The sequence below is a fragment of the Meriones unguiculatus genome, chromosome 4, assembly GCF_030254825.1.
Source record: "Meriones unguiculatus strain TT.TT164.6M chromosome 4, Bangor_MerUng_6.1, whole genome shotgun sequence".
Lineage (NCBI taxonomy): Eukaryota > Metazoa > Chordata > Mammalia > Rodentia > Muridae > Meriones > Meriones unguiculatus.
This window is the reverse complement of record NC_083352.1, coordinates 63,457,665-63,471,481: the sequence shown is the minus strand read 5'-3', so window position 1 is coordinate 63,471,481 and position 13,817 is coordinate 63,457,665. Positions and strand designations below refer to the sequence as shown.

At 58.3% G+C, this 13,817-nt stretch overlaps 3 protein-coding genes across 3 annotated transcripts; 2 read left to right on the top strand and 1 right to left on the bottom strand.

Moving 5' to 3' along the window:
• The first annotated feature begins 634 nt into the window (after positions 1-634).
• Positions 635-4,244, top strand: Ifi30 (IFI30 lysosomal thiol reductase). The gene is made up of 7 exons (XM_021638025.2): positions 635-800; positions 1,998-2,180; positions 2,273-2,347; positions 2,427-2,519; positions 3,177-3,329; positions 3,850-3,903; positions 3,991-4,244. The coding sequence occupies exons 1-7, from the start codon at positions 678-680 to the stop codon at positions 4,054-4,056; spliced, it is 747 nt and encodes a 248-aa protein (XP_021493700.1). The 5' UTR covers positions 635-677; the 3' UTR covers positions 4,057-4,244.
• Positions 4,245-5,725: 1,481 nt separating this feature from the next.
• Mpv17l2 (MPV17 mitochondrial inner membrane protein like 2) lies at positions 5,726-8,361 on the top strand. The gene is made up of 5 exons (XM_021638036.2): positions 5,726-6,038; positions 6,200-6,370; positions 7,596-7,672; positions 7,776-7,904; positions 7,991-8,361. The coding sequence occupies exons 1-5, from the start codon at positions 5,741-5,743 to the stop codon at positions 8,027-8,029; spliced, it is 714 nt and encodes a 237-aa protein (XP_021493711.2). The 5' UTR covers positions 5,726-5,740; the 3' UTR covers positions 8,030-8,361.
• A 35-nt stretch (positions 8,362-8,396) lies between these two features.
• Positions 8,397-12,211, bottom strand: Rab3a (RAB3A, member RAS oncogene family). The gene is made up of 5 exons (XM_021638031.2): positions 12,057-12,211; positions 10,854-11,081; positions 10,137-10,255; positions 9,439-9,563; positions 8,397-9,058 (listed from the first exon to the last, which is right to left on the bottom strand). The coding sequence occupies exons 2-5, from the start codon at positions 11,079-11,081 to the stop codon at positions 8,868-8,870; spliced, it is 663 nt and encodes a 220-aa protein (XP_021493706.1). The 5' UTR covers positions 12,057-12,211; the 3' UTR covers positions 8,397-8,867.
• Between the last annotated feature and the right edge of the window lie 1,606 nt (positions 12,212-13,817).

The window sequence follows — 13,817 nt, the reverse complement described above, 5'->3', positions numbered from 1 at the left end:
CGGTACCTGTGTTCGGTTTTCATCCTGCCTCCGTGAAGAGGCTCCGGGCCCAGTCTAATCAGCGATGACCCTTTCCTGGAAGCTCTAGCTGCAGACTGTCATTTGTGCCCCATTTTGTAGAAGGGGAAACCGCAGCAGATGGAAAGACGCAGAGTGCTGAAGTCCAGACACATCCCGCCCTCCCTCATCCAGTGGCTCCCCAGTGTCAGGGCACTGCCCCCTCACTGCTGTGGAAAGTGACCCTGGCCGAGCTGGCTCTGAGCTGTGGTCTAGCCTGAATCAGCAGAGGTGGGGGACCTGCCCTGGCCTGGGGTGGTGGGGACAGAAGGTAGTAATGAGGGTGTCAGTCCCCCACCTCCGATGAGCTATCAGGAGGAACATGAGGACTGGGCCTCCTGTCTTCAAAGTAGTCAGCGTCCTGAGTCCTCCCCCCAACCCCCGAGTCCCTGATCCAAAAGCTCCACCTGATGGGACAGGCGGAGGGCGGGAGGCTGGACAGGCCCCTGTGGCCTGGTAATCTGGGGCCCCAACACCTGGCTGGGGTGGAGCCTGCAAGAAAGGAAGCCCAAGTTTGGAGGGAGCCTGGGAGGGGCGTGGTCTCGGGGGGCGGGGCCTCGGCTTGCTTAAAGTCTCCCGCCGCCAAGGCTAGGACAGCCATCCTGCCAGCCTTTTCCTCCATGGCCCGGTCTCCGCTCCTGCCATTCCTGCCCCTTCTGCTGTTGCTGATTCCACTTGAGGTTCCCAGAGCAGCCAGAGCGTCCCCACTGCAAGCATCCTCCGAGGGCTCAGCCGCCTGCAAGGTAAGAGTCACGATGCGTAGGAACCTAGGGTCAGGGGCCCGCCAGTCCGTCAGCGCAGGCGACATCTTAGCCCTCCGCGGCGCTCGCTTCGGCAGCACCTATCCTAAACCTGGAACGATACAGAGATTAGTACTTCGGGAACTCATCCGGGGAACTCCAGGCTTCCCGGGGACGCCGTCACGCCCAGGGTCGCTACCCCGCTCCAGCTCCTCGGCCACGCCGCTTCGCAGCTATCTCCTGACCGCCTCGCCTGAGCAGAATTTATCAGCCACCTGTGGTCCAAGCCAAGAGCCGAGGGCTGGAGAGGGGTCCGGTGGCTTCTGCTCAAGACTTGCTGAGCCACTGGCCGGCTTCCACCCGCACGCAATTCTTGTCGCTCGCTTATTGTGTGGGTTCCGCCGAAGAAGGGAGGGCTGCTGTGCTTCTGACAGAGCACACGCATGCCCCGCACGCCGAGCGCCTGGCTCAGACCTGGAACACCCTTCCCGAGAACCGCAAGTCTCTGCGTGCTTTAGGCACCCATGTGTCTAGTCAGACCAGGGGAAGTTCCCCTGGGTCCCTGGAGAGAAACAATAAATAGAGGCAAGTAGGTGAAAGGCATTGGCGCAAAATTAAAAAAAAAAAAAAAAAACACAAGCAAGCAAGCAAGCAAGCATTCGGCTTCAGGGTGTGCCTCCAGACAGGGTTGACAGCAGCAGCTAGATAGACGCATAGCTTCCTCTTTTTTTCCCCTTTCTTTCTTGTTTTCCTGAGGCTTTGGTTTTTGGGGGGTCAGGGTCTCACTGTGTAGCTATGACTGCCCTGGAACTCACTAAATAGACGAAGCTGGTCTCGAATCCCTGCCTCTGCCTCCGGAGTGCTAGGAATATATATGGCCTAGTGCTTACTGAATGTGGTCAAGGCTGTGCATTCACCGAACGCCTACTGTTTGAGAGCTTGCCAGGTTCCGTTTTACAGATAAACTGTGATTGCGGAACACAATTTAGACTCCAGAAAGCCACAGAGGGCCCGGGGCGTGGCGCAGCAGGAAGACCGCTCAGGAGCATGCGCAAAGAAACCCCTGGGTCTGGTTCCCAGTGCTGCAAGGCGGAACCAACCATAAGTGTTTAGCGTGGGCTGCCCTCTGCAGGGGCGACCGAGCCCAGGAGACCCTGAGCTAACAGGTCACACCTCACCTGATACCTCTCTTCTCTTCAGGCCCACAACCTGTGCCTGTTGGGGCCTCGCCCGTTGCCCTCTGCACCTCCCGTCAATGTCAGCCTCTATTACGAGTCCCTGTGCGGAGCCTGTCGCTACTTCCTGGTCCGAAATCTGTTTCCGACCTGGCTGATGGTTATGGAAATCATCAACGTCACCCTGGTGCCCTACGGGAACGCACAGGTGCTTGGGAGGTAGGGAAGACAAGGCAGGAGGCCACCGGGGACCGTCTGCCTTGTCCCTTGTGCTCACCAAGACCAACTGGTGCCTCACAGGAGAGAAATGTCAGCGGCACGTGGGAGTTCACATGCCAACACGGGGAGCTGGAGTGTAGACTGAACAAAGTGGAGGTGAGCTGGAGTACGGACCGGCCGTGGAGGAGAGCGGGGCGGGCCACCCTCTCCTGACCATCCCTGCCTGCCTCTCCAGGCCTGCCTGCTGGACAAGCTAGAAAAGGAGGTGGCTTTCGTAACCATCGTCTGTATGGAGGAGATGGAGGACATGGAGAAGAAACTGGGACTGGTAAGCTGTGGAGTGAGACTGAGCAGCCAGGGCCCCACCCTGAGCCACGCCCCCAGCCCATCACTGGGTTATTTCTAGGCTAAGGCCCCACCCTGGGCCACGCCCCCAGCCCATCACTTGGGGATTTCTAGGCAAGGAAGACACTGAGCCAGGGCCCTGACCCTGGGAGCTTCCATGTCTGTCTTGGAAAACCGCAGGTCTCTGAGCAGAACCTGGGATCTTCAGTATGTGTGGACACAGGACACTGCTAACAGGAGATAAGCCAAGCTGCTCCTGCTTCCCAGGGCATTGTGGGAAATAACTCCCAATCGCACCCACGGCTTTCCAGACACGAGGCCTCCCAGCCTTGCAGAGCCTGTGGGGCACTCCAGACTCTGCTCCGTTGGTGGGGCAGGAGAGTGAAGGAGGGAAAGAGCAGGAAGGGTGTTGCCAGCAGAGCGATGAGCGCGTGCGAGGGCGCTGAGGTAATGAGGTACCAGGGGGCAGAGGCTGCAGATCCAGCGCTACAGGGAGGCGAGCGCACCCTTTAGCCTCAGCTTCAGGAACCTCCACCCTGGCGCGGCGAGTGCCCCGCCTGTTGGTGGGAGAGGCCTGCGGGGCCCGCAGGCACTGACAGAGAACAGGGGGACTGAGCTACGCCGTCCTCCCCGCTCGCAGTGCCTGCAGCTGTACGCTCCCGAGGTGTCAACAGAGAGCATCCTGGAGTGTGCCGCCGGGGAGCGGGGCACACAGCTCATGCACGCCAACGCCCAGCTCACCGGCGCCCTGCAGCCGCCCCATCAGTACGTGCCCTGGGTCCTGGTCAATGAGGTAAGAGCACCCCAGCCAGGCCGACGGCGCTGCCTGGGCCCATGTAAAAGGCTGAGCACTGTGGCATATTCCCAGCAGGAAGTGTTTAGAAACGCCTGCTGCTTCTGTAGATGATCTTGGTTCGATTCCAGCACCCACCTCGTGATTCACAGCCTGTACTTCAGTTCTGGGGCTCCACGCCCTCTTCTGGCCTCCATGGGAAGTGCATAAACATGGCTCACCTTACACATGAACTAAGATAAATAAATCTAAAATTAATATTTTAATTAGAAAAGACTCCAAAGGGGGGGAACCCAAACAGAGAAAAGAATACAAAAAGAAAGCAAAACAACAAAGACACCCCATATTGAGCTCTTAACTCACACAACAGTCTTTGTGTCCTGAGGCTCCCTATGAGGGGGACAGTCCAGGAGACTGCGCGGAGCAGCCAGCGACCCCGCAGCTTCCGCACTCCCATGCTGAGCTGCCAGGCACCTGTGTGCTACCGGCTGTGCTTAACTGCTTCTCCTGCGGTTTGCAGAAACCTTTGAAGGACACCAGCCAGCTCCTGAGCTCTGTCTGTCAGTTGTACCAGGTAAACGGACACCGATCACGTTCAGCAGGGGTGTGGGGGGGTGTCTGTGAATGTGATCATTACTCCTAGCCTTTTCCCCCCTTCCAGGGAGTGGAGAAGCCAGACATCTGCTCCTCCGTGGCCGACCCCCCCAGGGAGGTCTGCTATAAGTGAAGGTCCTTGCCCCAGGAAAAAGCCCAGCTGCTCAGCCTTCAAGAGATGCCATCCAACCACGAGAAACCTGTACACACCCCACAAAACCCAGACTCAAAAGCCCTCCTCATAATCAAGAATCTTGCCTTGTTTTCCATGGTGCTAAATTTAAACTCACTGGATAAATCATCTAGATTACTTTTCCTGGAGTTTGAGTTTCTGTTTTGTATTTAATGTGGAGCTGCAGCCCAGGGGCTCTGCTCATGCTCAACACACGCTCAAGACCCCGGAATTCAAGCCTTGTCTGAAAAGCCAGCCAGTGCCGGTCTCTGTGAGTTATGTTTTCATTGTGTGACAAAACGCAGAAGCAACTTAAGAAGGAAGGGCCCGTGAGGGCTCGTCCGTGTGCAAACTCGGGCAGGGGCCGGAGGTCACCTTGGACGCACGGTCCGGAAGCAGGCAGATGAGCTCTGGCCTTCCGCCCACTTTCTCCTTTGTATGTGTTTGTTCTTGTTTTTCAAGACAGGGCTTCTCTCTGTAGATCAGGCTGGCTCAGACTCACAGAGGTCCGCCTGCCTCTGGAGTGCTGGGATCGCGGTGTGCTGCCCGGCCACATTCGCCTCCTCAAGTCCACACCAGCGGTTCTCAACCTGCAGGTCTCGAACCCTTTGGGGGTTGAATATCAGATATCTACATTACAGTTCCTAACAGCAGCGAAATCCCAGCTCTGCAGTGGCGATTCACAATAATTTATGGTTGGGGCAGCACAGCGTGAGCTCTAGGAAAGGGTTGTAGGCTAGCGGGCGGCCTCGCCCCGGGGCTGGTCGGCAAGGTGACTGGAGATTCTGCCTGACTCTCCAGATCCTTCAGATGCCAAGGCTCCGCCCAGAAAACGCAGACCCAAACCTATCTCTAGTTTAATAAGTCGGGATGGACCAGGGGGAGGAATGAGGGCGTGTGAGTTAAAGGTCTGTACGACACACATTTTAGAACTGGGTTTTGAAGAGTGAGTAGGAGTTCCTTAGCCAGCTCACGAATTCACAGATTCATCCCTTGCTCTGTACACACCGGACCTACAGAAATCATGGTGCAAGGGAGAGCAGGATGTGTTTACTGTAGGAGGAAATTAGCCCTTTCCAGGAAAGGGCAGGGGGGAGATCAGGGGCTGGACTCCCAGGCTGCACCTCTGAGAACAGGGACGCCTGTGACACAAAGAAAAGAGGAAGAGAGGATGTTTGTTTTTGCAGCGACACAAAGTTGCTGTGAGGAGATCAATGCATGAATTCCTCCTCATTCTTCCAAGCCCAGGCGTGTGATACGGCGGTGCGGGCAGCCCTCACACGCTGCGCTCCGCCGCTCAGGCCCAACGCGGCAGCACAGCCTGGGCTACCCGAGAGCCGGTGCCCCGGAGCGGCGAAGCGGCTTCGCCGGCCGCCGGAAGGTCACGCCAAGGTCAGCAGCTGCGCGCCGCTCCTGGCCCCGCCCACTCCCGCGGGGCGTTGTGGGTCTGGGGCCAGCCGCCGAGGGCTCGAGCTTGGCGGATTGGCCGGGGCGGGCACCGCGAGACTCAGGTGCGCTTGCCATTGGTCTTCCGGAAACAAACCGGGCGGGGAAGGCGAGGCCGGATCTCGTGTCGGGCGTGAACGAGGAAGTGGAGCGCTTGAGGGCGATTGGTCCCTGCCCGCGAGAGGCGGGGTCTTGGGCCATGATTGGTCGGTGTCGAGCAGGGCGGTTCTGCGGCGAGGCCTGTGATTGGCGCACGTGGGGACCCCCGGCGCGCAGGCGGCCGTGGCTTCCGGGTGTCCTGTCGGCGGCGATGGCTCCGGGCAGCTGGCACTGGGCTCGGAAGGCGCTGGCCGCGGGCCGGCCTCTGTTCCAGGGCCGCGCGCTGCTCGTCACCAACACGCTGGGCTGCGGCACGCTCATGGCCGCGGGTGACGGCGCGCGACAGGCCTGGGAGGTGCGTGCTCGGCCGGAGCAGAGATTCAGCGCGCGGCGCTCAGGTCAGCGGGCCGGGTTCGCGGACCAGATGGACCCGCCAGTCACCCGAGGGACCTGTCGGTCACCGGGGTGGGGGGGAGGCACCCACTTCATGCCACCTGTCAGTCACCCTGGGTACCGGGCACCCCATCCGGAGGCTCTGCCTGACTCGCACTGTTCGCAGCCAGCATGTTCGCGGTGGGCTGCAGCATGGGCCCCTTCCTGCACTTCTGGTACCTGTGGCTGGACCGCCTCCTCCCTGCCTCGGGCCTGCGAAGCCTCCCTAGCGTGATGAAGAAGGTCCTGGTGGATCAGATGGTGGCATCTCCAGTACTGGGCGTTTGGTACTTTCTGGGTAAGGAACGGCTGAGACTTGGCCTTCAGAGCCTGGACGGTGCTCAGGAATTCTGACAGGGTCTTTTCTTTTTAATTTTGTTTATGTTTTCTTTTTCAAAACAGGGTCTCACAGTGTAGCCCGAGCTGGCCTCAGAGATCCTCCTGCCTCTGCCTCCCAGCTGCTGGAACTAAAGGTGTGAGCTGCCGCGCCCAGCAGGACACTTCATTATTTCTGGCTTTGCTTTGTTCTGTTCGGAGGTGCCATATACCCAGGCTGCCCTGACTTTGCTACCAACTGGGCAATAGCCCACTTCCATGCTCACCATTTTGAGACGGCCTCGCCATATAGCTCCAGCTGGCCTGAACACCTCTATGTAGACCAGGCTGGCTGTGCACACAAAGAGATGTGCCTGCCTTTGCCTTTCCAGTGCTGGGATTAATGCTGGCCACCTCGCCTGCCTTTCTAAAATCTGACTGAAAGCCTGGGGCAGAAAGGGTTTAATTTAGCTACAGCTATGGAGAATCAAGGCAGGAACTTCACATAGCTAGTAACAGACAGCAAGAGAGAGAGCTGCACGGTGCTCATTTGAACTCAGCCTTTACCCTGCCGAGGACCCTGGCTCTCCCTCACATCAGCTAATTAGACAGCCTATACAAGAATGCCACAGGCTGACGCGTTCCTATGCAGGCCCTGAGACTCAGGTCATCCAGGCTGAGTCAAGTTGACATTTAAAGCTGACTGTTAACACAGGGAAGGTCTGACTGTGTAACCCTGGCTAGCACAGACTTGTGGCAATCCTGCCTCGGCCCCCATGGGCTGAGATTACAATTGTATTATGTTTTTATGTTCCCTTTTGGAGGGTATCCCTACACTAGCGACAGACCCTTAAGGAGCCTGTGGGGAAAGTCATAGTGGCAAGGACGGTGCCTGAGGGGCTTGGGGTAGCCTGGGTGTGAGACTGCAGGCAGTCTAGAGTGAAGTAGTACCTGCAGGAGACTGAACCCTGGGGGATAGTAGGTGGGACTGAGGCTGGATTCACGGGCCAGATGGTCCCTGAGGTTCTGGAAGGAATATGGGCTCATGACCTCCTAAAGCATAGGTAGACGTGGTTTTATAAGTAGCTCAGGTTCCCTGACCTGCCCTCGTGCTGTGCCCAGGACGCTGTCACTCAGCGACAGCCCGCTTCCCCACCCCACCTCTGCCTTGCAACCAACTCGGCATCCACGTTCACTTATCTTTGCAGGCCTTGGCAGCCTAGAGGGCCAGACGCTGGAGGAGAGCTGCCAGGAGCTGAGGGCCAAGTTCTGGGACTTCTACAAGGTGGGCGTGCCCATGCGGGCCTCTCTGTGGCCCCACCTACTCACTTAGCCCCGCCCTTCTGGCTGCCCCGACCTCACCTCACAGCGGCCCCTCCTTCTCACAGGCCGACTGGTGTGTGTGGCCCGCGGCCCAGCTGGTGAATTTCCTCTTCATCCCTTCACATTTCCGAGTCACCTATATCAATGGGCTGACACTGGGCTGGGACACGTACCTGTCCTACCTCAAGTACTGGGTGAGCTCAGCCCCGGGGAAGAGGGGCTGGGGGCGGAGCACGGGTTCCTGCCTGTGCCTGGGTGACTGACCCTCTGCTGCACACAGGCCCCCGAACCGCTCCCAACTCCGGGCTGCACGAGCTGAGCAGATGAGGAGAGAGGCGGACGCCCTTCCATGCAGGTTCCAAAGCAGGTCCAAGCATCCAAAACCCAGGCTGGCCCCTCCCGAGTCCGCCCCGGAGGAGACTCAGTTTCCCCGTGTGGAACAGCTGCCAGCAGCCGCTGTCAGTCCCCAGGCTTTCACTGGAACCATGAAGTTGTCAACCTGGAATGTGCTATCTACTGGACGACCCAGGGCCAAATCCAGGACATGCCACATGGCCTTGGAATGGATGGTGTCTGGTTTGGCCTCAGAAATCGTGATGTGAGGCAGAGCAGTGGTGTGGAAATTTCATTAAATTCTCTTTATCACAAGGATTGCCATGTGGGGCAGCTGCAGGGGCTGGCAGGGGTCAGCAAGGTCCGTTTGCTTTATTGAACTGTGTAGTATTCGTAAGTTCTAGGGAAGTGGGGGCACGTTTGACACGACGTCAGAACAGGTTGGGGGTAACCCAAGGTAGTGAATAGATCCCCACATCCCATCTACCCCGAAGAGAGCGTCCGGCAGCAGCCCCGGGCAGGGCGCCAGCCTGCCCACCCAGCGGCTCACGGGCAGTCTCTGGCCTCAGAGCTGGCAGGTGCCACCACCTCCCATCGGCCCACCAGCCTGCTGCAGAGTGACATCTGGTCCCTTCACATCTGACAACGTGGATGGGGTGGTTTACGAAAACAAAACTGGGGGGGTAAAAGGAGCGGTGACCACGACACCACAGCAGAGCGGGTGGGGCATGTAGAGGGTGGGCACCTCCCCAATAAATAAATAAATAGCTATGATAAGAAATAGGGGGAAGGGGTGGGAGAGGCGCCCCTGCCGGGGTGGGGGCTCAGCAGGCGCAGTCCTGGTGAGGAGGTGCCTGCTGGTCGCTGAGCTGCGGGCCCTGCTTGGCGCCCGTGACCGCCGGGTCGGCAGTGTCCAGCGACTCCGACATCTTCTCGCAGATCACGTCCACCAGGCGCTCGAAGGTCTGCTTGACATTGATGTTGTCCTTGGCGCTGGCCTCGAAGAACTCAAAGCCTGGGGGTGGATGGAGGAGCTGTGCGGGTCACTCCCCGTGCGGAGACACCCCCTCCGCCCGCCACCCTGCCCGGCTCCGCAGTTCCTTTCCCTGAGACGCCCAGGGCGGCGCCTCCCTCCCTCAGGGTCACACGCCCTCTCGGCAGCTCAGCACATGGCCACATTTCCGCTAGAGGGCGATGGTGCTCTACTGACTGCACAGACTTCGGTGTGCCCTGAGAGGCTGGCTATACCGCCCCTCCTTCCACCCCAGCCTGTGGTGCCCACTGCACCCAGCCTTCTCTTCTAGTTCAGACAGCTCTAAGTTCCTCAGGGCCCGCGTGGCTGCTGGCTGTCAGGGCTCCTGGTCAGCCTGACGAGGGCCGCCGTGCGGTACTCACCCAGGTGGTCGGCCAGCTGCCGGCCGCGCTCTGACGACACCACTCGCTCATCCTCCATATCGCACTTGTTCCCCACCAGGAGCACCTGGGCATTGTCCCATGAGTAAGTTTTAATCTGAGTCGACCTGCGGGAGACAGCAAGAGGCTGAGGAGGAAGTTGGAGGACCAGACCTCTCCCCAAGTCCCTGGGTCTAGCCCTTGAAAGAGAACTCCCTTTCTTCAGGCCTATCCACCCTCCTGCCTCAGCCTCGCAAATGCTGGGATGGTGTCTGTGTCCACTGAGTGCTGGGACTTGAGTAATTAGTTGGTAGCCCTGCGGCCGGAATCCAGGCTCTCACCATAGGCAGGCGCTTGGCCAGGCGCCATCTCACACAAATTAGCTCTGCTTCCCGAGTACTTGGGACCACAGCCCTGACCTACCAGTGCCTGGGTGGACAGAGCATTTAAATACTAAGGTAGACAAGCCCTGGTCTAGCTTGCTGGTCACTTTGCGTTTCTTCCACAGCCCCAAGCCTTAGACACAGCCCATCTAGCCTGTCCCACCCAACTCCTGCTCTTTGTGTTTTGAATGTGCCGGAGATGAAGTCAAGGCTTTGTCTGGGCCAGGCCGGCACTCTCCCAACTGAGCTAGGAGGACCCCACCGACTGAGCCACAAAGATCTGAGACTCTCTCGTTGCCTGAGCGAGTGGCTGCTCACCAGTCCTGCACTGCATTGAAGGACTCCTCGTTGGTGATGTCATACATGAGGATGAAGCCCATGGCGCCCCGGTAATAGGCTGTAGTGATGGTGCGGTACCGCTCTTGCCCTGCTGTGTCCTGGGGAAAGTCAGGGTGTCAGGAGCTCCCAGCAGCCCTCTGAGGCAGTGTGTTCAAGGGTTGTCCAAGCAGCCCCTTTGAAGCTCAGGGACAGAGGGCCAGGGGAAGCGGTCTGGGTGGTCGCTGCAAAACCATTTACTCAACGCACATATACTGGGCACTGCCTAAATGCCCTGTGCCACACCCTGTGCCAGAAGTGGGGACTCACAGGATTATCGAGAAAACAGGGGACTCAAGGTGTGTGGTGGGTGGCTGCGGCACACACCTTTAATGCCGACAGAGGCAGTGTTTAACAGCCACAGACCCTCTGCAGGATCTCGGTGTTCCAGCCCAGCCTGGACAGAGTTCCAGGACAGCCAGGGCCATATAGAAAGATCCAGTCTCAAACTCCCCTCCCCCCAAAAAAAGTCAAAGTATTCATAATTAACCCTTGATGGGAAGCCTGTCTTCCTGGCGATGGTGGAAGCAAGATCGGAGCTTGGGCATCCCCAGCCTCCAGCTTTCTTTTCACACAGTGTGGGCCTTGAGAACATCGGGGTGCCTGAGCCCCACCCCTTACACAACAGGTGCTGGAAGACTCCCCTCAGGCCCCACAAACCCATATCTGCAGCTTGATCCTCTTGTCGTTGCGGTAGATGGTTTTGACCTTGAAGTCTATGCCGACGGTGCTGACAAAGGCTGGTGTGAAGGAGTCGTCTGCGTAGCGGAAGAGGAAGGAGGTTTTACCCACGCTGCTGTTCCCAATGATCAGGATCTTGAACATGTAGTCGAAGTTCTGGTCGGAGGACTCCTTCTGCCCATAGCGCGAGTCTGTGGCTGAGGCCATCTGCAGGGGCGGGGCACAGAGGGCCTGAGGGGTGCAGCAGGACCACACAGGATGGGCAGGTGGGGAGCACCCTCGTTCTACCAGGACCCCAATGTCACATGGGCCCCCAGCACAGACAGGGCTGTGACCTTGACAGGCCCAAGGTTTCAAGGAGGCTGTGAAGGGGACACCCCTGAAGCGCCCTGGCAAGCCAGACCCCCTTGCATCCTGAAGGATGAGGCCAGCGCCACCTTCTCATCCGTCTTCATTACCCTAGAGACCCACGAGGGAGCACGAGCACGCTCGGATCCCCAGTTCTTCCCTATCCTTATTCCTCTCCTGGAAGAACTTGGGCCCAGGCATAGCTGCGTCACGTGACAAACACAGGTTCATGTGCACAAAATCCCTCGCGCGCGCGCATGTACATGCACCAAGGCATCCAGGGTGGGCAGACCCAAGCCCCTGCCCTGGACGCAAAAGAGTGGGAGAAGGAGAAACACGCAAACACGCGTGGTGTGTGCAAGCCCATGCGAACGCACAGCTCCCTGCACCCATCACGACTGCAGCAGCCAGTGTCCGCGTGCGCACCTGGCCATCGCCCAGGACACCCCTAGCACGAGCATGGCTCCACACGCGTGTGAGCGCACACCTGAACTCGGACCCACGGCACGCGCACCATGCACGCACAAGGTTCCACGAGCGTGCATGGGGCGCGTCCTCAGGTCACGCGAGCCTATCCCTGCCCAGCGGGCGCGCACACGCGTGTTCACCCACGAGAACGAGCACGCACAAGCCTCCCGCAAGCCAGGCCTTCCCCTCCCCCTTTGTCGCAGAGCCCGGGCCCCAGCAGCCGGGTTAATGGTGAAGGGTGTGGGGTGCGGGACGAGGAACGTCAAATGCGAATCCCACTACCTCTACACCGGAGTCGCCCTCCCCCCGCCCCCGCGCCTGTCAATCAAGCGGGCTCTGCGGTGCGCGGCCCTGGGCTGCGCTCACCTTGCCGGTTCCGAGCTGAGACAGCGCTGGCGGCGGCGACGCTGCTGACGGCGCTGGCGACCGGGCCCCAGGAGCGGCTGCGGGGCTGCAGGCGGCGGCGGCGGAGGCTCGGGCCCCTGCAGTCCTCGCTGACGTCCTGCAAATCTGGGGGCGGGACTTTCTATGCAAACGAGGCTGTGACGATAGAGGGCGGAGCCGCACTGCAGCTGCGGAGCCCCATTGGCCTGCGTCGGCCCGGAGGGGCGGGTCCTGGAGAGGCACGGTTGGTGGAGCCCTGGGGAAGCAGGAAGGTTTCATTGGCTGGGGCTCTCGTGTGACAGATTCTACATCCAATTAGCACTCGCATACGCTCTGTGCGGCCCAGCGGGGCTGCTAGGTCTTTGAAGTGGGAAGAGGCTGAGGCCAGGAACCAGCCCAGGCTCAGAACTTGCAGTAGCAATAACTAGCTCTGGTTTAGGAACGTGCCATACCGTTCCGGACAGCAACCAGGAGCTTGGGTTTTGTTTTGAGAAAGGATCTCATGTGGCAGGCTGGCCTCGAATTTCTCAAGTATCAGAGGCTGATTTTGAACTACTGATTCTCCCGCCTGCACCTCACAAGTGTTGGGATGACAGGCTTACACTCCACTTACTACATTTTAGGGCTCAAAAGACCCATTAATGGAAAGTGTTTTTGTTTGTTTTTTGTTTGTTGAGAAACGGTTTCTCTGTGTAGCGTTGGCTGTCCTAGACTTGCTTTGTAAACCAGGCTGGCCTCGAACTCACAGAGATCCTCCTGCCTCTGCCTCCCAGAGCACCAGGATTACAGACTTGCGCCACTGCGCCCAGCAAAAATAGTTTTTAATCCCAGCACTTGGAAGGCAGATAGAGGCGGACCTCTGTGAATTCAAAGCCAGCCTGGTCCATACAGAGAGTTCCAGGACAGCCAGGGCTACAGCCAAACCTTGTCTCAAAAACAAACAGAGACAGGAGGAGGAGTTACAAACAAACAAACAAACACACAGGGAGCAAGGGGACTTAGGGCAGAGCTGTGGAGGACCGGCCCTACACTCAGGTTTCCGGGCTGTAATAAGAATAGGGTCAAGAGAGCACTACCAAGCAAGGAGTACTATAAATTTCTTTCACCTTCATGCTTGACATGTTAGGAAGGGGTCATCCTTGCCTACAAAATGAGTTCTGGGCCAACCTGGGCTATCTAAGACCCTCTCCGGATTAAAAACAACAACAAAATAAAACAAAAGCAGCTGGACTAAGGAGGCTGGAGAGCTGGCTCTGGGCCCTGGGCATGCACACACACACCCGAGGCAGGACTCTTAGAAACAATCAGGGAAGTCAGCCGGTGGTGGCACTCCCTTCATCGCCGTGCTCAGGACCAGGGGAGGGCAGGTCTCTGAGTTAGAGGCCACCTGGTCTGCAGAGAAACCCTCTTCCAAAAGAGAGAGAAAGAACTGTCTTTTTTAACGTGCTGAGAATATATATTGTCTTGGTTTGCTGGGGGACCTGCATAGCAGCACGAAGCCCTGGATTAGAACCCGGCCTCCTGCCCACTCATTCCGGCAAGAGGAGGAAAGCAGGGGGAACAGAAGTGCAAGGTCATCCCCAGCTACGGGGCGTCTCGACACCAGCTTGATCCACATAAAACCCTGTCTCAAAGAAATAAGGGAAAAGAAAGGATTGGACGAGTACCCAAAGAATCCCTTGCTTCCTGCGCACTTAAGACTCCGAAGTGTCCTGACCCCAAGTCTTCCAAAACTGCAGCGAA